General features: G+C 37.8%; 1 protein-coding gene across 49 annotated transcripts in view; it reads left to right on the top strand.

Moving 5' to 3' along the window:
• Window positions 1-27,994, top strand: part of RIMS1 (regulating synaptic membrane exocytosis 1) — a 330,044-nt gene that overhangs the window by 210,284 nt on the left and 91,766 nt on the right. For 10 of the 49 annotated variants that reach the window (XM_089530958.1, XM_089530935.1, XM_089530957.1 and 7 more), the window contains exons 18-20: window positions 1,052-1,114; window positions 8,114-8,203; window positions 26,864-26,935. The exons of 4 other annotated variants lie outside the window; for them this stretch is intronic. In XM_089530958.1, coding sequence (XP_089387084.1) covers window positions 1,052-1,114; window positions 8,114-8,203; window positions 26,864-26,935 — 225 coding nt within the window. Of the gene's footprint in view, window positions 1-1,051; window positions 1,115-4,664; window positions 4,743-6,990; window positions 7,105-8,113; window positions 8,204-19,035; window positions 19,120-23,272; window positions 23,354-26,863; window positions 26,936-27,994 lie in introns of all 49 variants that reach the window. 35 more of the 49 variants (XM_089530921.1, XM_089530925.1, XM_089530924.1 and 32 more) reach the window with 7 other exon arrangements.

Genomic DNA, 27,994 nt, shown 5'->3' with positions numbered 1-27,994 from the left:
CTTCCAGGGCTGCGATCCCATGTGAGGTTTGGTGGCTTAAAAGCCTAGCTTTAAAGGTTATTTCTAAAAGAATTAATTTAATGTATTGATATGAAGAAAAGTCCTAATATTTGCATCCTTCATAAAAAGGGATATCTTTTAGAGGCACCGCATGGAGGAAAAGAAGACCAGCCACTTCAGAACTTTCTTGGGGGAAATTTGTGCAAAATTAAATGTGGGTTTCTTGCTTAGAAAACATGGTTTGTTTAAGAAACATTGTAGAAAACAGGTGTTATGTGCAGAATGCATTGATTCTGATAAGAAAATGTTCTTTTCATCTATTGTTGGAGTTTTGCACAGAAAAAACATAAAGGAAAAATACAAGTGGTTCTTCTCTGCAGGAATCCATATATATATTTTCAGAAGTTGTGGAAATACAAATTTCCTGCACAGGAAAAGAGGCATGGTTTTTCTGTATGTATTTCTGTGAAAAATGATTTTTGTGCAAAAATCAACACACAAGTTTCTGCATAAACGTACATTTTTGGCAGAGGAGAAGCAGGTATATCATGCATACATGATTTTTCCCCAGTGCCTGAAAACTGCACGGAACCTCCTGTGTTCTCTCGGGGTGGAAAAATAATTGCTTAAAATGCTTGTTTGGTCACATAAGAATGAAATAAATGAAGATTAACTGAGCAACAATGATTCTTTCGGACTCAGAGCATAATCCTGCCACTGTTCAGTTACGAGTGGCTTGTTACTATATTCCTTTTCCTTAAAAGTACTTTTCTTTGCTTGTCTCTAAAAACTCTTGAAGTGCATAGGATATAATCAGCCTAATAAAAGGCTTGCAGCATTAATTTTTTTAAAGACTGGCTAACACAGTCAAAGCTTTATTGACATTTAAAAGAAGTATTGTACTATGTCTAAGTCCTATCAAGGTAACTATCTCAGTTCAAGCTTTCTGGTTCATTTATTTATTTTTCATTTGCATATCACGGCATAATTCATGCCATTTAATGCTTCATATTTATATCTGTTTCATTCATCGTCCATCCTGTCTGTGCAGTGAGCTTCTTATGCTGCCCAGGGCAAAACGAGGACGAAGTGCAGAGTGCCTACATACCACCAGGTAAATACAGGCATTTAGTAACCACAATTGCTTATGGATAGTTCTGGTGTATGTGCTTGTTTGTTTTTGTTTTTCTTTTACAAGCCATTTTCTTTCCTTCAGTCCCCTTCTCTAGAAATGTTATAGTTCGCATAAGCAGTATTGCCGGTGAAAGTCTATAATTTATTTTTAAATGTTTACATATCACCACCAGTGGATAGGAGTACAGTGAGCTTAATGAATCTAGATTGGTGGGTTTGTATACCTATTCCATATAATTCTATGTCCTGCAGAGTCTTGGTTACAGGGCATTTGTTGTATCAGTTATATTAGAAGAGTTTAATGTGAAGCAGTGGAGCAGTTAAACAGATTGAAATCAAACCGTTTGAGCAATGTTACAGAAGGCCTTCAGGTGTATGGCAGAATCTTTATTTTATGCTTTGGTCATTCATTTCTTCTCTTTTCTTTTTTTAAAATGTGTTTTAAAATTTGGTTTTGTTCTGTGTTCTGTATATACTAATTTTTCATACCAAACTAAGTGTCCTCATCTATTGATAATCTTCATGGGCATGGGAGTTCTGAAGCGTAAACAGACTTCCAAGTTAACAAGTTGAAGTTCTCTTTTTAGCAGAGGGGGCAAAAAGATATACACATCCATAACATTCTTCTCTTTGAAAATACAAAGCTTTAAACTTTCCTTTTTGTAATGACAATAAAATAAAAATAGATTTTCAGAATGGCTTGAAATCCCTCCAAGAGATCCCCAACCCACAACATGAAAAAGAGTAAATGTTATGTCTCATACCTGGAGACAGATGGGGTATTAAACAAATAAATAAAATGTTTTTTATACCCATCCAGTAACAATGTTCCAGTTCTTTACAGTACTTGATCAAAAACGGTGTTGTGCTCTACCCAAATAACATAGTACAAGTAATGTTATTGCTTGTCTTATGTTACTTCCCAATTGTGTGAACAAGGCCGGAGAAGAGTGCACTTATAGCATCGAAACTGTCCATAAGTTAACAGAGGCCTCTACCCTAGAACACCTTAAACTACTCACTTGCTTAAAAACCACTGAAATCTGTTAAAAAATAGGTGTTTGCCTGATAAAATAGCATGTTACTGCATGGGATAAAGGCAACTATCCCTATCTTCAAGGGAGCTTTGGGCTTATTCCTCTTGAATGGCACTCTCACAGCAAAACATTTTAAAAAATGTACGAACCTTTCAAAAGTTGTTCATGATGTAGCACAGGGTCTGAAATCCAGGTGTTTTTTTTTTCTTTTTTTTTAAATCTTACTAGTCACACCAGTAAGTGGCCTTTTGGATCCCAGCCAAGGTGTAAAGCACAATTTTGATCCAGATGAAAAACAGGATATGAGCCTTATCGCATTACGTACAAACCCAGCATGGAGAGAAACATGTTTCTCTTTCTCTTTTTGTCTCCACATGATGTCTAAGTACTTTCATTCTCTTCTGGTTGAAGTGTAGGAAAGGGTCATAAAAGCATCCCTTTTGCCAAATGGATTTTTCCAGTTTGGCAAGAGGGATGCATTTATGATATATTTACAACTCTCTCCCATGCTTTTACGACTTGAAGAGAACGAAAGTGCTTCGATGTCATACTGGGACAGAAAGAGAAATGAGCTTTCCTCCATTTGCCTGCTGGGTTTGTTTCTAAAGTGACAAGGATGGCCAAGTTATTTTAGCATCTGAGACAGAAAATCTCATGAGCTCTTCTCCCTTTAAATAAAAATAAAATAGTAATACATGTTAAAATAATAGTTTTCTCCCCTTTCATCTAAAATCAATTGCTTAAAGCAGGTGTCTTATTTTCCCCAGTAGTAGGGGTTGCTTCCACACACCACATAACCACAGCACTATGATTCCACTTCAACTGCCACAGGAGTGTCTCAGGGAATCCTGAGATTTACAGTTTGGGGAGATGTATTTACAATTCTCAGCTAGAGAGATCTAATGCCATAGCAGACTTCTACTCCCAGGATCCCCTAGAATGCATCCATAATAGTCTAATCATAATGCAATAATTGTTTAATGTGGATGAGACCAGGGATGTCCCTTTACACCAGGGGTGGGCAACTATGCAAGGATAGGAGGCCATATTAGCTCTCTGGGATACTTTGGAGGGCTACACTCCCACCTCACTCATTCCCATGAGACAAAAATATTTTTTTGCCCCCAAATGCTCTCTGTGGGACAAGCAGTGGCATTTCTAGCATTGGTGTCACCTGGTGTGGGTGCAAGGAGGGCTGCAGTGGCAGTGGCTTGCTCTGCTCTCCAGCTGCCTGCAGACACCAACCAACCATGAACCAGCCAGGGCACTGGGAAGGTGGAAGGGGCAGGCAGGCAGGCAGGCAAACTAGCCAAGCCACTGGGGAAGGTGGGAGGGGCAGGCACACACATGCACTGGGTGTCATCCTCCTCTCAGGTGTCACTTGGTGCAATCCACACACACCCCTTATTGACAGCACTGGGGACAAGAAGGACATTTTCACCGTGTTTTCAGGCCTTTCCCTGGGCTATTTTAGGCCCAGTAGAGGCCCTTTCTTAAAACCATAGGAAGTGACCAGTAGTCACTCCCTGTCAATTTCTTGTTTCAAGGAAAGCTGCTCTTGTGCCTAAATTGGCCCAGTGTGGGCCCCGAATGTGGTGGAAATGGGTAAAAATTGATTCCACCACAATGGCCCAGGAGGGTTGCATACAGCCCATGCGCTGCACTTCACCCACCCCCACTTTACACTGTATCATTCCCTTTAGAGAAATTAATTTCAGAACTATGCAAAGCATGACTATTTTGGCAACTGAAGAAGAAAGCTCCCCTTAGCACAGGTTCAATTGTGATTAAGGCTCCACATGGCAATAATGACAGATACTCTGTGTTCACTGTTGAGGAGTGAGGGAGACTGGCTTCAAGACTCTGTCTGAATCTCCAGTCGTGTCCATAAAGCAATTGGAAGACCCTGGTTGCTAGGTTATCCCAGTGTGACCAGACATCCTAACTGCAAAACAGAACAAGGCACCGCAAAATGTAGGGCCTTCAAGAAAAATGGATGGGACTTGACCAAATAAAAGAAATTTAATTTTTTGCTTCTTAGTCATGCTCAAAATAGAGAGCATTTTGAAATATCTCCTGGACAGAAGGTGGAAATGTAGAACACATCCTGGAAAAGGAAAATGCCTAGTCATGCTGGGTTAACCTATTTTTCCCCAAAGTCTGGGAAACTCCACAGATTTCTGGGAGGGAGAAGCTTCCACCAGTTGAGAAAAATAACCTTTCTTTTGTTCTGCTACAACGTGGCCTGATTTACCAGGGACTTAGCTTCGACTGTTACTATTTCCTTTTGTTCAGTGCAACTTTAATTGCTTCTAAAAGTTAGAACATTACTTATATAATCAACAGTATTAGAAAAAGGTAACAACATAGCAAATATTTGCCATATCATATTTTCAACATTTTGTTAAACAATGCTTCACCTATATTTGTATGTTTTTCTTTCTTGCATGGCCCTTTTTACCATTCCCTTCTTTCTTTTCTGGCCTACTCAAGAAATTCTATTAGGCACTATAAAACGCTACCACCCAAGATGCCTTTATTAGAGAATGGCACTTACTGGAATATTTACAGGTAAGAAACCAGTTGATGGCAGATCAAACTGCAAGCACATACATTTTGTGGGGAAAACTCCCACAACATTCCAGATACATGCAGTAATGGAGATGATAACATTCAGAGAAATATCAACCAGCCCTTATTATACTCTATTATCACATACATTTCTGCCAGGCAAAACACCAGAAATGCAACCTGAGCCTTGTCTACACTGAAGAAAAAAATTGTACTCAACTTTTGGTCACTGTGAGCAGCACATATGACATTTTTAACAATTCACTTGGAATGGGGTTCTTCTTTATGCTCAAGGGCTTCAATCTTATTTTTAAAAACCTGCTAATCTAAATGAATTTAAGTGTCTGGGACCTGATGACCTACATCCAAGTTAGAACTGGCAAATGTAATCTCAGAGCCATTGGCAATCATCTTTGAAAACTCCTGGAGAACAGGAGAAGTCCCAGCAGACTAGAGGAGGGCAAATATTTTCCCCATCTTCAAAAAGCAGGGGGGGGGGGAGTGGATCACAACAATTATCATCCAGTTAGTCTGATATCAATACCAGGAAAGATTCTAGAGCAGATAATTAAACAGAGAGTAAAATGTGGGCTAGACAATGCAACTTTTAGGTGGATTTGTAATTGCTGACCAGCCAAATGGAAAGGGTGCTCAACAATGGCTCCTCTTCATCTTGGAGAGAAGTGACCAGTGGGGTTCTGTCCTGGGCCCAGTGCTATTCAACGTCTTTATTAATGACTTAGATGAAAGAATAGGGGGCCTGCTTATCAAATTTGCAAATGACACCAAATTAGGAAGAATAGCTAATACCCCAGAGGACAGGATGAAAATTCAAAATGGCCTTAATAGATTAGAAAGCTGGGCCAAAGCTAACAAAATGAATTTCAGCACAGGGAAATGTAAGGCACTGCACTTAGGGCAAAAAAAGAAAAAAAGAAAGAAAGAAATATAGGATGGGGGACACATGGTTTAACCAGACTATGTGTGAAAGGGATCTAGAAGTCCTAGTAGATTATAAATTGAACATAAGTCAACTGTGTCATGCAACAGCTAAAAAGGCCAATGTGATTTTAGGCTGCGTCAATAGACGTATAGTGTCTAGATCAAGGGAAGTAATAGTGCCAGTCTATTCTGCTTTGATCAGGCCTCACCTAGAATACTGTGTCCAGTTCTGGGCTCCACAATTCAAAAGGGATGTTGAGAACTGGAGTGTGTCCAGAGAAGGGCACAACCAAAATGGTGAAGGCCCTGGAAACCATGCCCTATGAGGTGAGACTTAGAGAGCTAGGTATGTTTAGCCTGGAGAAGAGAAGGTTAAGAGGTGATATGATAGCCCTGTTTAAATATTTGAAGGATGTCATATTGAGGAGGGAGCAAGCTTGTTTTCTGCTGCTCCAGAGAACAGGACCCGGAACAATGGCTGCAAGCTACAGGAAAAGAAATTCCACCTCAACATTAGGAGGAACTTCCTGACAGTAAGAGCTGTTCAACAGGGGAACACACTCCCTCAGAGAGTGGTGGAGTCTACTTCTTTGGATGTCTTTAAACAGAGGCTAGAGGGCCATCTGTTGGGGGTGCTTTGATTGTGAGTTCCTGCATGGCAAGGGGCTGGACTGGATGACCCTTGTCTCTTCCAACTCTATGATTCTATGACTGTGGAGCCCAGAGGGGGAGTTGCCATTGGGCTACTTATAAAGTGGATATACATATGCTCTCATGCATGATGGGAAGACCAAAAAAAAAAGCGGTGAGGACACAGCCATGTGGCCAAAAATAATGCGAAGCATCAGAAATCCCCTGGAGTGAGTTAGCCAAGAGGAAATGTGTACCTGGTTATGCCAATGTCACCTCGATGTGTTGTGGCATTGACAGGTTCACCATGGACCAGGAAAATACAATGTGAAGTAGTGTAGACAACCTGTCAATCACACTAAAAAACTGATAAAACTAACCTCATAAAATAATGTCCTATACAAGGCAAATGTTGAACATTCATCTTAAAAATAAAAGCCTGAGGTTGCAGTTCTGTACACTGAAGTCCTAGGTCATTGAATACACTGGAACTTTCTTCTGAACAAATATTCTCAGGGTGCAGCCTTGTATCCCAGATACATAAATCATAGTACGATTTCCAGCATTTTGATGTTAGCTTCATCGTTTCATCTATTTTCTTTCTCTTCCTGTATGATTTCTATATCGTGTGAAACTTATGTTTATTTCTTTTTACAAATTATTTTGTTCTGTGAAGCTCAACTCTGCCTGCATGTGTTAAGGCCAAATCTGTGCTTAGTCAGGATGTTTCACTTCTTCGTAATTGCCTTAATTCACGAATACCAAGATTTACAGATGGATTATTGCTTAGGTAAGGTTTCCAATGAAGTATCCTTTATGAGGCTTGTTAATTTAATATCATAAGTGTCCCACATTGTGAAGTACAGGCATACCTCTCTAAGATGCTTCACTTTAGAGCGTTTTGCTAATACAGTGCAGAATTCTCTATGGCAGTTACATGTGTAACCTAAAGCTGTACTCTCGTGACTCTTATGTATTCACAATCCCTACATAGGGATCATGAAAATCCTCATTCCCCATTTACCAGGCGGCAGCAGCTGCAATCAACAGGAGTCTGTTCCCCTGTGGATCAAGAAGCACCCAGCTGATTGTTTCATGACCCCATACATGCAAGCAACCTCCACTGCAAAGGCAATGGGGGGTTGTGGCAAGGACCCAGTTTTCTGCCTGTTGCATTGGATTCCTCACACAAAGGGGTGGGAATGCTAGTCTGCTATTTCCTGAGTGACAAAAGACTGTGATTTGCCTTAAGGCAATATTTATAGTGGTGGTCTGCAATTGAACCTGCTGTATTAACGAGGTATGCCTGTAGTTTTTATTTCAACCCAACTGTTTTCCATCATTTTATGTTGTAGTATTTCTAAAAAGAAATAAAGTTTTAACAATGATGTTGTTTTATTGTCTCCTTCCCATTTTTTTTCCACGAATCGATAGTAACCAGTATCACCTTCCACTGCTGAGGTGCAATCTTGCCTATAAAAGTCAACTGAATGGACTTCATGGGCTCAAGATTGCAGCCTTAGGTATCTCCCCTATGCAACCAGATTCAAGCATTTGCTTTTAATTTTTATTGGTGTTGTTATTATTATTATTTTACAAATCTTGGCATTTTTCATCCAGCCAGTTCATTATATCTTTATTAAACCACTGTGACTTGACATCTTGCGTAAAGAGAACATTACCTTATGATTTAATATCTAACATTGTATTCCTTTCTTTGTTTTCTTTTTGTTTTTTTCCTCCTCCTCCTCCTCTTCCTTCTCCTCCTCCTTCCATTGGATGCAATGCACTGGCACTAGTGAACTGCAGCCCTCGCTTGACAGGGCTAGGAGTGCTAGTACCAACTGCTTGAGGCCTGATACTAGTTTGCATTCACCAGAACAAGAAAGGTATAAAATAAAGAATTATCCATTATTTATCATCTGTGCTGGTGGTCTGTATCAGTTTGTTAGTTTTTCCATGTCAGTCTTCATGTGCACATGTATTATTCATATCATCTTTGATATTTGTAAACATTGTTTGATGTAAATGTCACGCTAATTGTAGGCTGATGTTGCTTATGACAGCTTTGGCTTCTCCAGCCTCCCCAAGCCCTGTCCTCTAGTTCTCCTTTCTTTAATTCTTGCTCTTTTTCTCTCTCATTCGCTTTTAAATGTCAAGCCAATGCCATTGTCTGCAAAAGTCCTCAGTATGCTGATAACAGCATTTCAGTGTTAATTGAGATAGTTTTTAACCACTCGTATTGTTTCACCATCTGACAAAGTGGGCTATGACCCGGGCAAGGTTTTACCTCTTAATAAATTTGTTCATCTGTAAGGTGCTGCAAAGCTCTATTGTTTTTCACTTGATTGTCCCTGTCTGTTAACAATAGTTGTTCATATTCACCACGAATAATGTTTTACTTCCAATTTTTAGCTGTTCAGCAAATGTACTTTTTGAGAAGTCTGGGATATTGCTGGTCAAGAGGGGGCTGCAATCAGAGGTCCCTTTCCACTAGATATTGGCACAATCCTGGTGCTTTGAAAGAAATCTTACGTGTACAGCCCCAGAGGTTGAGCTGAGGCTCTGTTGTTTTGGAGCCATTATTATTATTATTATTATTATTATTATTATTATTATGCTTCTCAACAGTTTAAAACAATAGTGTTTACTTTGAGATATTTGAATAGTTTTCCCCCCAAGCAGGTTCTCTAAATAAACAAACAAACCCACACACAGATTGCAAATACTTTGTAAATGTTGTCATTAAAATCTTTCAGCAAGCACACAGGTAAATGTGACTGTGTATTTGAATGGAAATGTTCAATATTGCTAGCATTTTCCCTAAAAATCTAGACTTTATAATTTGTGCTTTGAGATACTTGTACTGCATCTTAGAATATGAAAGAGAACAATTAAATCAATGGGACTTAAGTTATCTTTAGCTAAAAAGTCACATGCATTCAATGAGGCTACTCTATGTAGGAGTTCATTTTGTATGTGAGCCCATATGTACATCACTTGGAGAGCCAGCATAGTGTAATACATAGAGTGTTGGATTAGGACTCTGGAAGATCAGAATTCAAATACCTGCTCAGTCAAGGAAACCCACTGAGTGACTTTGGCAAGTCAACCTCAAAGGAAAGAAATGGCAAACTCCCTCTAAACAAATCTTGCCAAGAAAACTCCAGAATAGGGTCACTTTGAATCCCATCTTGGAAGAAAGGCAGGAAATATATTCAATAAATAATTAAATAGGAGCACCATAAGTCCAGAATGACTTGAAGGTACCCAGCAACATAAGCCATTTTGAAATTCTTTCTGACAGAAAGGTGTAAAAGTTTAATTACCTTCATAATTTAACATAGAAAGATGACAGATTAAAAAACAAAACAAAATAGAGAACAAACAAAGGAGTTGGATTTTTGTTTTGTTTTGTTTTGTTTTGTTTACACAGGATATGGTTTTACTAAATACATGTGAGGAGCATTATGTCCTTGAGCAAATGAATAAAAAGCAATAGAATTCAGCCAGCCTTTGCCTTTTGACAGTCTGTTTTAGAATGCCAACACCTTTGAAAACAGTTGACATGACTCTGATTTGTGCTTAAACCTAGAGCTATAACAGAATACAGATGAGACATTACCCACATCTAGTCATGCCAGACTTTCAAAATAGCAATAAGAGACAGAAAGACTGATAGTAAGGAAGTAGGCAGTAAGGAAGTATTTAGGTATTCTACCTAAATACCGAATGAAAGTATTTGGTTCCCTTAACTGTGTATAGTATTTCTCGGTAAAATTAACATATTGTCCATATTAATAACTTACATCATGAACACATTTCTGTTTTTCTGAAGAACCCATACTCCAAGGTATGGTATTTTTGGAAATCTGATTCTGTCTGTTTAAAAGAGAAATCTTTCCAACCCTCAGATTAGTGGCATCCCTTATAGCAAGGCACATCTGGCAACCCTACCCACATCAGTGTGAGACCTGAAAAGAGATTGTTTCATTCAATGTTTTGCAGCAGCCAATCACAAAAGAGAGATTTGGGAGCATCCAGTCTTATTGAACCTTCTGCCTGTTGATTCATGGTTGCCATGAATGATAACTGTTACAAGGTGGTGTAAATATGTGCTATGAGCTAAAAATATTTTCTCTCTCACCTTGATTCATAGCTGTGGAGCTATGAAAGAAGGATTCTCTTTCACAAGGATGTATTTTTCTTTCTCATGGCTGGTCTAAGTGCAAATGGTGTAAGTGGTCTAATGTAGATCAAGGGAAAGCTGTAGTCCTTGCTCACAGTTTGCTAGTTTGGGAGCATGAGTGAGGGAACAAAAAGAAAAAAAGAGAATACACAGTCCCTGCTACTTTTGTTCAGCTTAGAGTGTCTCTTTCTTTTTCTTGCACCCTCAGAAGTCACTTTTTATTTTTGTGTGAACTGGAGAAAGCCAAACAGAAAGACAGATGTTGCAGCCAGATCGCCCTCACATCCAAACAGAAAGAAAGAGAACTGTTTGGTGTAGGGTGTGCATGTGTGTGTAAATAGAAATTAGAAATCTTGTTAAGATGTTTGGCTTTATTTATTTATTTATTTATTTATTTGTTTATTTATTTGGTAAGCTGAGAAATACCAGACATTTGCTGTTTTATCAGCTTATGACTGAACCTCACCATACAGGTTTTTGTGTTTGCCAAGGTGGAGCCAAGTGAGAAATCCTTTATTGATGCAAATGAGCCAAGGCCACAGAAATAGTTCCAGCTAAGGTCACATTGTTATGAAATAGGCTGGGGGGAAATGGAGCCTCAAAGGCAATTTTGCAGCATCCCAACCATCCCAATTTCCCCCCCCCCCCCAAAAAAAAAACTCTTTTTAATTTTCATTCCCTTAAAATTCTAGGATGATGGTTCTGCCTTTGGGTCCCTCTAGACTGTTCCAGGACCAGGAAGTAAACTAAGCATTTTTACAAGTAAACTAGAAGTCGACATGGGGCACCATTTTAAATAAATAATACAAATAATATGGGTGCCTCTGGGAACAGTGTGCACCCCCAGTTCTTTCCCATCCCTGTTATAAAATCTTGCAGTCACTGATTCAAGCCAATCTAAAAATACCCTAGCTATATTGTGGCAAGCTGGAACATTGACTTATATGCCCTTCAAAAGGCAAACATAAAAAAATGGTCTTACTAAAAATAAATAAATGCTATGGTCCCTGAATGACCAACTCTAGAACTTGGAATCTGGTGAAAACAAAGGCTGAATATGATTGATTGCCTAATCTGCTGTTCCTCTGTCTGCATGCTCCTTATTCTTTATTAGCAAATTTTTTAATATGACTATAAATTACTGGACTCCTTAGAAGAATGCCCACCTATTTTGTAGGCCTGGTTTAGCTTCATGTACCAGAGGCATATGATCTCCCAAGGGGAGGAGTGGGCAGAACTGATTCATGATCTAAGCAGCACACTACAGGTGGATAGAGCCAATTACGGAACCCACAGCCCTAGGCCATAAGTTGAGGTTGACCTGAGGGCAGTTAACAACAACAACCAAGGCAGCTCACACAGATGTCTGTGTGTGTGAACTCCTGATCCATGCATTCTTTTCTTCTGATCTTCCACCCAAAAGATGGTGGGGGGGAGAGAGGAGGTCACAAAAGAAGAGTTTGCATGTATGGCTCATCCCACTGTTGGATCCTCCTCCATGTGGAGTGTATTCCTCTTCTTGGAAGTCTGGCCCATTGAATTATTTTACTACGCATCAGTGGCAGATGGTAGCTGTGGGATGATGAATCTGTTCTTGCTTTTAATTTGAACACTACAGTGATCCAAGATGCTCAACCTTATCCCTCAAATAGACTGAGCACCTGTTAAGTTGTGACTGAAACCTAGAGCAAATTCATATTACACCTGACGTGGAAGTCACCTATTGTCATTGGTAGAAATATATAGGATCACATTAGTGCTTACCATGGCCACCCCAGATAAATATATAATTTGGGTCTTGCTTTCTTTGCAAACACCCTGACTTTGTCAATCCAATGTTATGTGTTTATGTAAAGAAGATTTTGTTATATTCAGTAATACATCTCTTTTAGAGGGACTGTATATACAAACATCTCATAAGTGGTTTAATTGTGCTAGAGGGTTTCTTTCAGGAAGTACTTTGGATAATTCAAAACAGTTCCCCTTGTCTGTGTGTTTTATACACATCTAATATATTTTGGAAGCAACTATATTTATAATATATAAACTATATTTATAATCTTTCTGCTTGACACTTGGCATATTAAGTCAGCTATTATTGTGCATCAACAGTCTGAAACATTTGCCCAGATGCTCTGGCTTGGTTATAAAATATCATATAGAGTTTTATACATTATATAAATCAAACAGCAAGATTTCATTCATCTGTTCATGCCTGTGGCACAGTAACTGCACACAGTGTAAATTTAACAAAGTTGTGTTCTTGTAATCTCATGTGGAATTGATGGCACTGGCAGTGAACCTTATTTTCCCATTAAGGGCATCACATTAAAAGCCTCCATCTATTACCTTATATGGGAATGGGTCAGTGCAGATGGCAGTCAGCACTTGGCTGAACACACTGAACTAATGGGTTGTTGTTTTTTTTACTACAATGAGTAAATAGATACTTTCTGTGGTTGCAGTAGGCATAAGTGTCCAGAGGGCATTGTATTCATTCTAAACTTCAGCATGAATATTTGTACCTTGAAGACACTGTAGAAAGGATGAGGAAATCATTTCAAAATATAAGAAGCCAGTACAAAATATTTTTGCCATTCTTCATCCTTGTAGCTATTTTATACCATATTCCATCGGGGGGGAGGGTAACCTTGGAGAAGAGTTTCCCCCTTGTTGTCTCAAATTATAGTTGCGGATGGACTCTGATGATCTTAAAGCACTGATGTAAGTGAGAGATGTACCCACAGTTCCACATCCTGTTAGGAGAAAGACCATCAAATCCCACACCCCAGCATTCCTGCTGAATGATAACTTTGTTTCAGGGTTTTTGTTTTTAGATGTCTCAGGCTGCATCTGTGCTGCAGAAATAATCCAGATTGACATCAGTTTAACTGTCATGGCTCAATGCTATAGAATCCTGGGGTTTGTAGTTGTGGCACCAGAGTTCTCTGACAGAGAAGGCTAAATATCTCACAAAACTACAATTTCCAGAATTTCATAGGAATGAACCATAGCAGTTAAAGCAGTGCCAAACTGGATTATTTCTTCAAAGTGGATGCAGTCTTAGTTGGCATATATTGCAGGATGACCAGAATGCCTTTATCGCTATAAACTGTTTCTCAGTTTTGTTCATGTCTTTGAAACTAATCACACATCAGATGGACCTGAATAAAAACAAGAACCCCCACCTGTATATTTCTAAAGCTGCTGGGAACGGCTGAGAAATGAAAGAAAGCCAACATAAAGGCAAGGGATCAGAGAACGAGCTATGCAGTCTATGTAGCATGTCTGACCAAGCATCGGCAAGTTTTCCCACCTACATTTTCCTACCTGCATTTCCATCCTTCCCATTTACCCTTGTGACTAGCTTCTTACTTTCTTAATCTTTTCAAAATGTATAAGGAGGTGGAGATGTTTTCTTTCTCAAGCCTTAGTATTCAGTACAAAGAAGTAAATGCTTCTGGGTAAGCAGAGAAAGAGGCATAGAATCTTTTAAACATAATTCTCTACCCTTCCTCCCCTGAATTTTCTTCACAAAAACCTAGGCATTAAATGCAAATTAAAATCTTTGGCTAGAATTCTAATAATAATTGCAATTGAGTGGTAATGTCCTGAATATAGACAACAAGAACGGAACATGGAAGATGAAAGCACATGCAGCAGCACATCTTCAGAATCTCATTTATAAGCTTGAACTGTAAATGAACTTATCTGGGAAATGATGTTCTCTCCTTGATGCGTTAGAACATTATAACTGAAGCACATTTACATCCAGAAGTAAGTGGTTGCATCTTAGGTAGCAGTACAATCCATCACCTTTGTGCAATGCTTTAATGGATAGCATTTTATTTAGTTATTTATTTAAAATATTTGTTTCCTGCCCTGCACCTGAAGATCTCAGGGCAGCTTGCTAGAAAATCAGTTGACAACAATAAATAAAAGCAATAATTTTAAAAAGACTAAAAATATACTAAATCATTTAGCAATTTAGAAACAGACAATTTAAAATAGGTTAAAATGACTTAAAAGAGTGCAACGATAGCACTTGCGCAGCTTGAACAAAATCAGTTAGGCCTGAAGGTATTAATAAAAAGTCAGTTTTTGATTTGGCACTGAAATAATACCAATGTTGGTACCAGTTGAGCCTCCAAGAGGAGGGTATTCTGCAACTGGTGTGCCATCACAAAGAAGTCCCTCTCCCATGTCCTCCCACAATGTATTTCTCTTACTGTTGAGACACAGAAGAGAGCTACTCCAATGTATTTCTCAGGCAGACATATATAGTATTTCCCACAAGCATACAGAGGTTCAATATGAGCAACTTCTGCTTCTTTTTTCCTGAGGTGACTTTTGAAACAGTGGGATGTTCTGAGCCATGGTACTTGTTATATATTACTTTTGGGGTGACAAGGGCAGAACAAGCTTCCAAATAATGTAATGACTGGTGACATCATTAATTTTCCTATCTAATAAGTGTCATTGACTCATTCCCTTTCCATTGCTTTGGGGGAACTAAAAAGCTTTTGCAGTCATTTTGAGGATCTGAATATCCAAATATAGGCCATTTCCTTACTTGTAAATATTTAAATATTTATTCCCTAAAAAAGAACTTAAAAAAATAGCAAATCCATTGAGTAACATAAGGGATTGTTCTAAAATCCACAGTGAGTTATGAGGGAGACTAACAAGTTCTACAAAGAATTACCTTGCAAAAGTAATTTTTCAAGCTGTGTTCTGGGCTGACTTCTAAGGCCATTCTGTACATGACATAGCTTGCTGTTTTGCTATCAAATGTATACTCAGCAGTGATTTCTGGCTCTTTAATTAGCATATGGAAGTGAGGGACATGTTTCCAATGATGTCTGATTTATTTAAATTTTTAGATTATTCTTTCAAAAATCTTAAGCCAAAAACCATAATGCTTTAATTTTTGGCTTCCTGATCATGAAGTGATATCCATAATGGTGTTCTGTAAATATTGTTTAATATATTTCTGCAGCGAGTTGATAATACTGAAGTAGGAAGTTCCAAACGTTATTCTAATCCTTCATTTCCTGTTATAACTTGCTTGTAACCTTGGTGTTGAGACAATTGTGAGTTTAAATCCCACCCTCTGGAAATGACTGTGCTAGAGCAAAGGAGACTACAAAACCAAAGCATTTCCCAATGTGGAACCATGGAGACTATACAGTGCCGTCCTTAGTATCCACTGAGGTTTTATTCCAGGATTCCCATGGGATACCTAAATCCATGGATGATCAAGTCCCATTAAATACAATGGTATAGTACAATTGGTATCCCTTGTATAAAATGGTTAAATGAAGGTTTGCTTTTTGGATTTTGTGTACATGTGTGAAATATTTAAAAGCTGTAGATGGTTGAACCTGTGGATGTAAATTCTGTGGGTGCAAATCCATTGATACATAGGGCTGACTGTACTTTGGCACTTTACAAAATGGGTTAAAGTTTCCAAGAGTCACTTACTCACCTTGACTGCTCAGATCCCATAGACCTTTTCAGTGTATTCAGTGGATAGTGGCCACTTGTGTATTCATAAGTGGATTTACATATATTGGAATTAGACGTTGCATAATGTCCATAGTCATAAAAAGGCTCCTGTTACAATACTATGTAGCAGATCCATCAAAGTTCCTGATGTGCATTGGTGTCCGATGCACAATAGGACCAATGCACAATAGGACTTGTGTGCATCAGTCTCAGTACACATCACATAGGGCCTGATGCACATTGGGCACCAATGCATATTGGACAAGCCTGCTGACATCTTCACATTTCAGTAAAGGGATTTCTTGGTGCCTCTGTTACATAGTTAGGTATGCATAAAGTTATCTAATTTAACAGGTCATATAGGATTCAAGTGAACCTCTGTACCTGTACTTCAGGTATTGTCTTGAGAAATCTTGGCTGAGTGTGATTTCTTACTTGGATGCAATTTTTAGGTGTATAGCAGGTGCATATGCTAGCTATGCCAAGTGTTGTGATTTATCATTTCTGGTCAGTTCAACCAACCTGGAAAACTACTCTGTAGCATGCTGTTCCACACTGAGGACAGTATGTTTCAAGCCATTAGAACATAACATGTGAGATCATGTTTTTCAGATGTCAAAATGCATGTTAATTATACTATATATTTTATTATTTTAAAACTTTATACAGGATATCAGCATATTAAGGGCTTTGAGCACACTGGTGCCCTCAGTATTCTTTAGCAGCTGCTTACTAACAGCCTTCTAAGATACTTAAGCAATTTTACTAATATGCTGCAATGCTTCCTCTCTCCAAAGTAGTTTGCTTATGCCCAGTGTTTTTAAAAAGTGCTTTTTAATCCGTGAACTGGAAAGTACTTCAAAAAGTGCAGCTAATATTGAGAACAGTTTGCGTAAAATGTTACACTGCTAAGAGAACTTATTTATTTATGGCTTTTTTTTGCCATTACTAGTTCTAGGCATATAGCTTCTTGACATTCATGGTTCTACATATGAAGGGACTAGATAGGTTGGCTGAGGTTGTAATGCATTTTGAAATCACACTCTAATATGCCTTTTGGTATAGGGCTTATATAAAGAAATAGGCAGGAATAATGATATAGTAAATATGGCTCTGGATACAAACTCTGCACTATCACATTCATCAATGTTTTTCAAAACAGCAACTGGTGATACGTGTAAAATAAATTACTGGATTTGGATAGTGGACCGATAGTTATATCATGGTTTGTGGCAACCCAGGAGAGTTCTCTGCTCATAAAGTGCAGTTGAGATTAACTGTCCCCCATGGCATTTGGATACCCCTGCCAGGCTACAAATATGGGCACCATAAATCCAATGATCATGTGGACTAGAGTAGAAGAAAATAAGTTCAACAACCTCCATAATGGCAGCAGTTTGTTTTCTGCATCCAGCATCTTTATCTTGCCAACACATTCTAGTCCTGTCTAGGCACTATGACAACCATGTTGAAGGAACATGGATAGTGTGTGTGTGCGCGCGCGTGCACATGTGCACATGCGCACACATGCATACATACATGCATGTGTGCATGTGCACTAGTTCCACCCCATCCATAATGGTTTGCTTTGCCCACCTGTGTATGGAGGGTGGCTTTCTCAACTAGAAGGTGACTGCCATCCATGAGGCTCTCTCTCACAATACAGAACTCTGGAAAACCAGTATTCTACTTCCAAACCAAACAGAAGCTGCTTTCCTTATAGTGTGCCCCTCCATGTGTAGGATGACACAAGAACTTATGACAGAGACAGGAGGATTACTGCACTCCTCACATCTCACGTTTGTTAAACATAATTTTATAATACCTAACAAGGGCTTAATGCCTGTCAAGGATGCATTTCTGCATCCTCCCGTTGTTTGCTCTGTTCATCAGTTCATGTGTTGATGACATGAGGAATAATAAACCATTGAACTTTTTAAGCAGCTGAACTTATCAAAAATGGTAGGAAAGGAAATAAAAAGCAATCTTGAGTTCTCTAATGTCAGTTCCACACTCTGCAACTAATATCTGACTATAATCTGCCTCTTTCAGTCTCTGTTCTGATTTCTCTGACTGCAGACAACCAAGAAAAATAAATCTATTATTACTAATGCCACAGATAGGAAAGTGGGTTATGTGCAACAAACAAAATGCAAGAAGCATTAATTAAGTGATTTCCACAATGCAAAGATTACAGAAAATTCAGACAATATCCCGAGAGTCAGAAAAAGTGGTGACTGAGCACACCAATTCAGAGACAAATGGAGAGGGTTCTTTAAAGCTGAAAAACATAGCAGCTGCTGGTAATACTTTGAAGGATCTCAGAGGAGCTGCATATCACAAGGGGATAGTGTAAGTTTATGGCTTCTTTCTTTGAAAGGTCTTCACACAGCTGGAGAGACCTCTTCCAAGACCCTAGAGACCTGCTGCCAGTCACTGCAGACAAGATAGACTAGATTTTAAATTCAGCATAAGGATTTTTGTTTTAATATCAGAACCAGGAGATCTGAGGAAAATGAACTATTTAGGAGCCACACGTTGTACTTAGCAGTGTAACATGGTGCTTAAATTCCATTAGCACCAAAGTGTAATTCAGTTGATTAAACAAAGTGAAAATAAGCAAATTGTAGCAACTAACCTAAGTGTAGTTAATGATGTTTAAAATTTAAACCAAAACCATTTGATACTTTGGCAAAAGATGCGTAGTGGAATTTAAAAATGAACTTATGTTTGAAATGCAGGATTATTCTTTGCCACAAATTATTACTTTATTTAGAACCTCCCTAAAAAGTATACCATTGTATGAAGACAATAGTCCTGCTATGGAAATATATTTACAAAAAGGATCCAAATTCATGGTAAATAACTCTATTTAAAAAAAAAAAACTCATAGGAAAAATAAATGCTGGCGTTTTGTGGTACTTTTCAGTTTCCTTGCAAACCCCCCTCTTTTAACTTTTTTTTTAAAAAAAATCATACATTAAATGTTGTGTTTTCTTCCTATTTTGTTGGATGAACCAACAGAGATAGATGGTCTCCCTCACTAGATAGGAGACGACCCACTAGTCCCCGGATTCATATTCAACATGCATCTCCGGAGGATGACAGGTACTAGTTAGCCCCTCCTAACTGAAAAGTAACTTGATGAATCTTGCAGATGTATTTCTTGAAAGCCATGTATTTAAAATTTCACTTTCCAGGAATCAAAGTTGGGGCACTACATCAAATGCCAAATGCCAACTCATGATTACAAAGTAGCGTTGATTGCCTATTATGAGTCAAATGTTGAAAAATGTGCCACCTATTTAATGATTAGTCGAATTCTCCATGATTGGTTGCCTTGAAAAGAAAACACAGATTGACAGTGTACTGAAGATTTATGTAGCTACTCTTCCTATGTATCTACATAAATCAAAGAATTTGAAGACTGACTTCTGGAATTCCAGATTTAGGACTTCTTGCAAAGGTAGGGAATTCATATATTAAAGAAATGAAATAAAGAAATGAAAAAAAAGGCTTCTAGTTGACGAGGAATGCTGAGTTTAAAGCAGCTTCTATAAAGGGTCAGTTGGGTACCAATTATTTGGGCTTTGTGCTGTAGCAAAACATGGTTCCTGAGGGTGCATCTGCATTGTAGAAATAATGCAGTTTGAAACCAGTGCTTTAGCTCCATCCTATGGAATTCTGGAATTTGTAGCTTTACAAGGTCTTTAGCTTTTTCTGCCAAAGGGTACTGATGCCTCACAAAACTACAAATCGCAAGATTCTATAGGCTGAAGCACTGGCAGTTAAAGTAGTATAAAACTACATTATTTCTTACAGTGTAGATGCACCCTTGCTTCTTCACATAAGCTATGAACCTATAGTATCCCTCCTTCGCACTAAACAAGAAGATCATGGTGCTACTAATTATTTTAATTTTGTGTTTTATATTTCATTTAGGTGACAATCCAAAACAAGCTTATTAGGAAGCAAAACTCTTTGAATCCTGTAAAGATTTGCTTTTGTATAAACATGCATGGGATTGCACTCTGATAATGTGGAATTCAGCCTTTTCAGAAAAACTGCTAGAAGCCATAATCCAGAAGAGTTAGATTTACTTAAAGTCATTCAAATAAGTGTGTTTAGGTCCACCTAGTGTAGCATTGGATTGTAACCTATGTACAGCATTTTTATAGGGGATGTTATAAAAGGCAGAAAAAATTCAGTGATTGACAATACAATACATTTTATGTAACTGAATATTTTATCTTTTCATTCCCAACAAAAAATCTTTAGGGCAGGCTTTCTCTACAAGTAGGTTTTTGCTTAACAATTCCAGTGCTTTAGATTTCCCCTTATATGCTGATCAGCCCAATGTGATATCTGTAGACACTCTTTCATTGATTGTTTGTTGTTGTATTTTTCCCTTATTTGAATCCTAGTGCAATACTGCTCTTGGATTATAACCATTCTCTCTTGCATTGTAATCTCTGTGTTCCACATTATATGATTTTGAATTAAAACATGCTAATCATTTTATCAATCCTTCTTTGCTTAAAACGAAATGTCATCCCAGAACAGGAGGAAGAATAAATCCACTAGTTGAGTCAACACAGCTATAGATAAATAGCATATACAGTACATACTTTCAAAAGTGGATAATTAATATGCTTGTTCTGGTCAACAAAAGTACACACATTTACTCAAAATGTGACAAAACAAGACAGAAAACCAGGTAGAAATCTCTCACTGATTAATTGAAGTGCTGAATTTATAAATTATCTGCATCTCTAAGGCTCTTTCACTACTTGTTCTGTGCCTTATCTTGAGAGTATCCTCAGTCATTTTGATCCATAGGTCTTCAGGGCTTGTAACTGCACATGAAACTGAAGAAAATAAAGAAAAATGAAAGAAATGTATATTTTATTAAAAGGAAGAAGAAGAATGAGACATAGATCTGCATTTCAGACTTGTTAATCCTGATGGCAAATCAGGAAGCATTAAGGACACCATTCAGGGGACACCTCTCTCTCTCTCTCTCTCTCTCTCTCTCTCTCTCTCTCTGTATGTATGTTTGTGTATATGTATGTATGTATATATATATATATATATATATATATATATATATATTACACACACATACTGTAGATTACATACATACAGGGGACATGTATATATATTGTAGATTAAAGATAGGGGACACATTTCAAAGACGTGAAATATTGGATTTTTTTCTATTCGTGAAAATCTGGGCAAGGAACAATGGCCACAATCTAACAGAGTAACCTACACTTTTATACATGTTAATTAAGAAGTAACCCCCCCCCCTCCGCAAGTCCTCTGTTATATAGAACTTCCTGTTCCTTGTTCATCATGCAATGAAATAGTTAATAATGTGAATACAAGAGAAGATTTCCATTATCATTTGTATCCAGTATATTTAAGCTCTGGAATCTCTAATTGATTGGTAGAATACCTCCTCTTTGAAAATACTGCAGTTGTTAAAAACAGGCAATATTTGCTTTCAAAATAATTATATCCTCAAGTTTGCCCTGAATGCCTTTATAGAATCACTTCTTCCTTGTCTTCCCCTTTAAAGTAAGGACTAACCATGTTTGCCTAAAGAGGGATGGGGACATTTAAATAGTCAATCTGGCTGCACTGAAAAATAGCAGAGGAAACTTATTATCTCTGTTTTCATCTTGAAAATCAGTTCTATCCCCCCATTTGTTTTTAATAAATTTTCTCTTTCTTATTCTGTCACTGGATGACATTCTCCACAACCACAGTTGAGACAAACCGAGTGATTTTCTCTTCTGGGCCTGTTCTCACCATGCATAAGCACTAAAGCTTTGTGTTACCACTGAAGAAGCTAAGTTTTCATTGTTCCATGTTTCACTTGAAGATGTTGTGCCTAACAACAACAGCAACAAAAATAAATAGCGGATCAAAGGGGGTTAAACTGCAGGCTTGTTGTTATTTTTGTTATGAATAATATTTCTTGGATATTTTCTATTTATTATTATTAATTAGTATCCAGTGAGAGAGTAACACATTTTTCCTATCTTAAATATGCATGTATTTATTTATTTTTATTATCCCACCCTTTCTCCAAAAACTGACTGTCAGAGTGCTTATGAAATTAAAACAAATATAGTATAGATAAAAACACTGAAAACCATTGAAATGTGGTTAAACTATAACATTAAAAATTACACATCCATTAGTGGTGTGTGTGTTTTAAGATACCAATTAAGAATATTTCAATGCACTGTTAGAAGTCTTTTTTTCCCCATAATAACTATTCCCTGAAGTCTGTTGGAATAAAAAAATATTTCCCTCCCAATGGAAGGACAACTCAGTGGCAACCAACCTAGTTTCTCTAGAGAGGAAGTTACAAGTGAGCCAAAGAGTAGCCATGGAGAAGGCAATCTCTCATACCTCCACCAGATGCAGCTGTGATGGTGGTAGCACCGAGAGAAGATCCTTGCCTGAATATCTCAGAGACCAAGCAGGCTGATCTGGAAGAATATGGTGCTTCAGGTAGCCTGGATTTTAACCATGTAGGATTTTAAATTTCAGTGCTGGGTGACAATACAAAATGTAATCTGTCAGCAGTCAAAAACTGCATACATACATATATAAAGTACAAGAGGTGCAATCAAAGAATCAAATCAAACGAATAAGGAAGCAAAGATTAAAACCACAACAGGGATGATCAACAATTTTTCTACAGAATTAAAATCACTTTGAAACATACCAAGATAACACAAATACACCGAATTTGAAAAGCCTGTGAAAATTAAAAGGTCTTTGCCTGGTGCAAAGAACAAAAAGACATTAAAATATAGTGAAGGTTTTTATTTTATTTTTTAAAATTATAATTCCTAGAATGTCTCAGCCAGCTTTCTAGGAGGTAGTTGCTTGGCAATCCTTTGTACTGAAATAGGTACCAAGCAGATGTTTCTGAGGAAGGCTTTCCAGAAATGGAATAGAAGACCCTGTATCAGAGAATGTATTTTTTTGTCTTGAGCCTTTATTAATGTTTTGTGTTGTTATTGTTACATCACAGATTTTGTTTAAACTTCTCTTTCTGAAACACTGAAAAGGAGATTTCAGAAATGTTCCTTGGACATGTGATATTGGTATTGTTTGTAGGTCATGGAAAATATCTTGACTGCATGCCTCCATCTTCACTGCATGTGACCATCTCTCTCTTTCTATCTGTTTCTATCCATTCTGTTGAACTTTCACTTCCATGTTTCCAAAACTTGTGAAGAGCAACAACACCGCTGGAGTCTTGCATTCCAAAACAAGATACTTTAAACTTCCTAAGTGCTAATCCAGAAGAAACACAGAGGTATCCTTGCTAAATTATCTTGAAACTTGATGTGTGTAAAGTATCAAATAATATTATAAACCATTATTATATTATTATTACAATTATAACATTATTATAAACATTTGTGCCATTTTTATCTTATTCAGCATCATTGCCCACTTACTTTAATATGCACATTAATGTATTTTAAATACTCATTAAATTATCACTATAAGTTTGATTTCCTAGTTGGATTCTCCTTTTGGAAAGAGCAGTAGGACACTTGGAATTTCAGTAACTACAGTGGAATTTTATGAGTGGGGTTGGGGAGTTTGGTGATTTGAGTTCATGAATGTTTTATTACATTACCAAGGATCTATAGAGCACATAAGGCCATGAATTGCTGTCATAGCTACTGAGTGAAGTGATGATACAACTGCCCAAATAACTATTTTGGATTCAGCAGGAGCCAATGGGAAATGGGTACAAGAGAATGCAATCCACTAATATCAATATCTTCTGAGCAAAGCTACATGGATTAAAAGTCATTAGGTTATGTTCCAAGGATCTGTAAAGAAAGCCCCCCCCCCCCACCACCAAACAATTTCAGTCTGCAAGTGGGGGAAACAGGTTAAGACTATATAAAACAAAATGGAACTACCATGGAAGACAAGAATTTATCAGTAGTTAGTCATGTATTATTTGCTGAGCAGTTAGCTTCTAGTCACATAGAGGGAACAGCCCATCAGGAAACATCCTAGTCAGGTCAGTAGCCAGGTGAAACCATTTCCAGGAATGTAGGAATGTGAATCACAATGGGCATTATTTATTTATTTATTTATCTGTCATTTTCTTTCTGTGTGACCCTTCTTCTAGAGTAGACCCAAGGCAGCTCACAAAAGATACTTTAAAACAGTACAGTTTTAAAACACCATTTAAAACATCACATTAATATAACAAGTTAAAAATTTAAATAATGAAAACATGCTACTACTTAGTTAAAAATATAAAATCATTAGAAACACAAAAGCAACCATTCAAGTAAGAAGCCTCTCTGATTACATATTAAAAGCCTGTGTCGAGAGAAATGTTTTTGCCCACTGGTGAGTGGAGAACAGGGATAGCAAGACTTAAGATCTTGTTTATTACAATGTTTTTTCCAGAAATGGCATTATAGGTATTGGACTATTTCTTCACATGGAAGCTTAACTTTCATATTAGACCTATAATAATACTAACACATATATACTTTTCGTGTGATCTCATAGTCTGTCTCTAGTAACCAGATGCTCAAATAGACATAAAATAAGCTTATGTTTCTTTGATTCAAATTGGTTATTCAAAGATTTTGCAAGCTTTCAAATCCCACACATTCTTCTTTATTCCCATGCTGATGGTTTGTTGCAAGTCTGACTGCTGTGATTCAAGTATCAAGGAGATGAAATTAACATAGGCTATTTGTGCCTCATCAACCATCATTCTGAAGCTTGGACTTGTGACAAAGTTGTTCTGGATATCTGTACCCAATGAAGAACCTCTGGTGCCTAAATAATGCTATTTTTTAATAAAATAAAATCCAGAATTGTTGTTATTCAAACAAAAATGAACTATTTAGACTTGGATTCATATCTATTACAACTAGTCACAAGAGACTTGGCAATATAAATAGCATGATAATAACTGGGAAGCAGTAGCTGGTCTTGTATGTCATGAATGAAATGTTCAAGGAGCTGTCCACTGTACTGAAAATATTTTGAGACAAATATTATTTCAATTAGTTGGATTTCATCTTCTGCCTAGCACTCCCATTTTGCCATTTGAGTAGCAAAGATACATGGCATATTAAAACCAATATGTGGTTAGACTTTCAGTGTTTCACATTGAGTAACTTGGAACTGATTCTCCAAAACCATCAGACTGTTTTCATTACTTTGAGCTCAGCTTTGTAAAGCTCATGAAACTTGAGTGGTCACTTCTGGTCCCATGTCTAAGAAGGACTATGCATTTGTAAATTCTGTGAAAAGCATGGTTGTCTTGTTTAACCAGTGATGCTAAAATGTGTACTGTACCAGAAAGCCTTTCTGGGCTTCTCTACATGGACAGCCTCCCCTGAATTCACCCTGAGATTGGCCAAGTCCTGTTTAGATGAGGCATGGCCAAAACCCCAAATTGGATTCAGACTGTCTTTATGACATCCATATCTGATTCAGGGCTTCCTCCCCCAACCCATATTTAAATAACTCACCTCTTGCTGTGGCTCTCTCCACAGCAACAATGGGTAGCTGCCTTCCCACACAGTTCCTGTAAGCTGCCTGGCACCGCTGCTGTGGGTGCACATCACTATGAGGTCAGGATGGGTTATGGGTTTTTGACTCTCTCCACAGTGACAGTGGGCAGTCCCTGCAAGCTGCCTGGCACTGCTTCTGTGAGCATGAATCACTCTGTGGTCAGAACAAGTGTCCTAGCTTTGATAACATGTCTGGGCCTCTTCTTCCAACTTTTCAGCAGCACTGGATGATGAATAGGGACTGCTTGGGAAGGCAGCCACCCATTGTTCACTTTGAGAAACAAAACCCACAGCAAAAGAGCAGATAGGCACAATTTGGGGGAATTTGGAGCACCATGGAATATTCTGGCAAGTGAAGATGAGGCCTCAGTTGATTGGGGTGGTCAGCTAACAAGATCATCAAAGAGCAACTTTTTAAGCTTTTTAGGCACTTTGTATGCAGGCATTCAATGACGCAATCTTCTGGAATTTTGCAATCTTAGTATCTTGTAGTGTTTGGTATAAATACTGAAAAGTATTGGTCCAACCCCTTTTGAATTTCAACTTGATTTAATTTTTTTTAAAATCCAATTGAGCAATCTATGGTTGCATGTGTATTTAGATGCATTGAACTGTTTAAAACAAGGAAAGAAGATTTTGTCACATTCACGTGGTTATAGTTAATATTTAAGTGGACAGTATTATCCGTATTTGTTTTCTTTGAAAATATGATACAAAGGCAATCCATTACTTTCAAACCCAGAGGAATATCAGTTCTTACCAGATGCTTATGGCAAGATTTTATCTTCAATGACAAGTGAAAAAAATACTACTATGGAGTGTATTCTACAGTTTTTTTGGCACCAGAGGCTGCTTGTAATCTGAATTAGGGATGAATGGCACCTCATTTTGAACTAGCAGCATGAGCAACCACCACCACCTCACACCCATCAGCACTACCCCAGCCACCAGTGGTTGACACTCAGGAATGAGTGGCTTCAAAAGGGCTGGAAATGGCCAGTATCAAGGAGACTGAGTCATTTATCTTTTTGTTTCTGCCCATAGCAAAGCTTTCTGTGCCATGACTGGAAGTGGGTAGGGTTTATTCAAAGCCTATATTCACTAGCCATTCATAAAACCTAGTTTTGACATTTCCATCTGCCAGCTGTTTTGCTTGAAATATTCAATGTAATTCCTGGATTGCTTTCTTTCTTTTCTTTTCTTTTCTTTTCTTTTCTTTTCTTTTTCATTTTTTTTTATTTTTTTGGCATCTCATTCCACAGGCATTCCAGAAAAGTGGAAAGATATAGCAGCCAAAAACAGACCAGGAAAGGCTCTGCATCAGAAACAGAAAGGTAGGACTGATTCTACAGTATGCAACAGTCATGTGCTTCAAGATTAATTTAGATGCATGTTCAAATTGTGTACATACCCCCATTTTAAACACTGGCTAATAGTTGTTTATCATAAAGATGTGAAAACCTATTATTTATTTATGTAATTTATATTCTGCCTTTTCCCTAGTAATGGTGTTCTAACATATAATAAACTTACGGTATAGAGATAAATCCAATGCATGGCTCTACGGATCCTTTTGCTGCTGCTGAAAGTTTGGATGGACTTTATTGTGACCTTAATGGTGAGAAAGAAAGAAAGAAAGATTAACAGTATCCTAAAGCCATGAGGGAAGCTTTTTTCCACCAGCAAAAATTCACATGTTAATTTGGGAAAGTAATGTTATATTGATCAAAAAATGAGGGTAAAGGAAACAATAGGAAATGTAGCAAGAAACAACAAAATATAAGGATGGGTTGTATCTGATGGTGGTTTTTGTGCTACTGGAAACCACTTCCATTCACACAAAGTGGGGCATTTGATGGTTACTGATCCTTCTTTACTCATAGCAGTCCTAAAGAACATGGTATCCAGGTCCATTTGGCCAACAATAATTTCCTTTATGCCTGTCTTCAAAGTGCAGTGTCAAAGAATAAGATGGCCCTGGAAATCTTGGGAGCATCTGCATTCTGCAGCGAATGTGCTGGCAAAAATCATTTTAAAAGGTGGAAATGAGTGGTGAGGAGGTATATTGCACCAGTCCTGGGATGCCTCACCTATGTAAGAAGTAAGCATTTTCCCCTGGCCCTTGGGGAAAATGAACTCTACAAGTTTATTTTAGCAGTAAGAATTATACATGCTCTATTTCATTTTATATATGTTTAACCCCCGTGAATATGGAAAAACTGCAAATAACAAAAACACCATGTTTTTACCTGAGAGGATACCTCTCTAGGACTCACTAGGTCTTCCAGTGCAACTCTGTGGTCAATGTCCAACCTACACTGACCATAGAACGGTGCTGGAGGAGCTACAAAGGCCTAGTAGAGGTCTTTCAGTGCAACTTTTAGTTAAAGTTG

Source organism: Sceloporus occidentalis, unplaced genomic scaffold (assembly GCF_023333645.1).
Source record: "Sceloporus occidentalis isolate IW3139 unplaced genomic scaffold, rSceOcc1.0.p SCAF_6, whole genome shotgun sequence".
Taxonomy (NCBI): domain Eukaryota; kingdom Metazoa; phylum Chordata; class Lepidosauria; order Squamata; family Phrynosomatidae; genus Sceloporus; species Sceloporus occidentalis.
The sequence above is the reverse complement of the archived record's forward strand: the minus strand, read 5'-3'. Positions and strand labels throughout refer to the sequence as shown.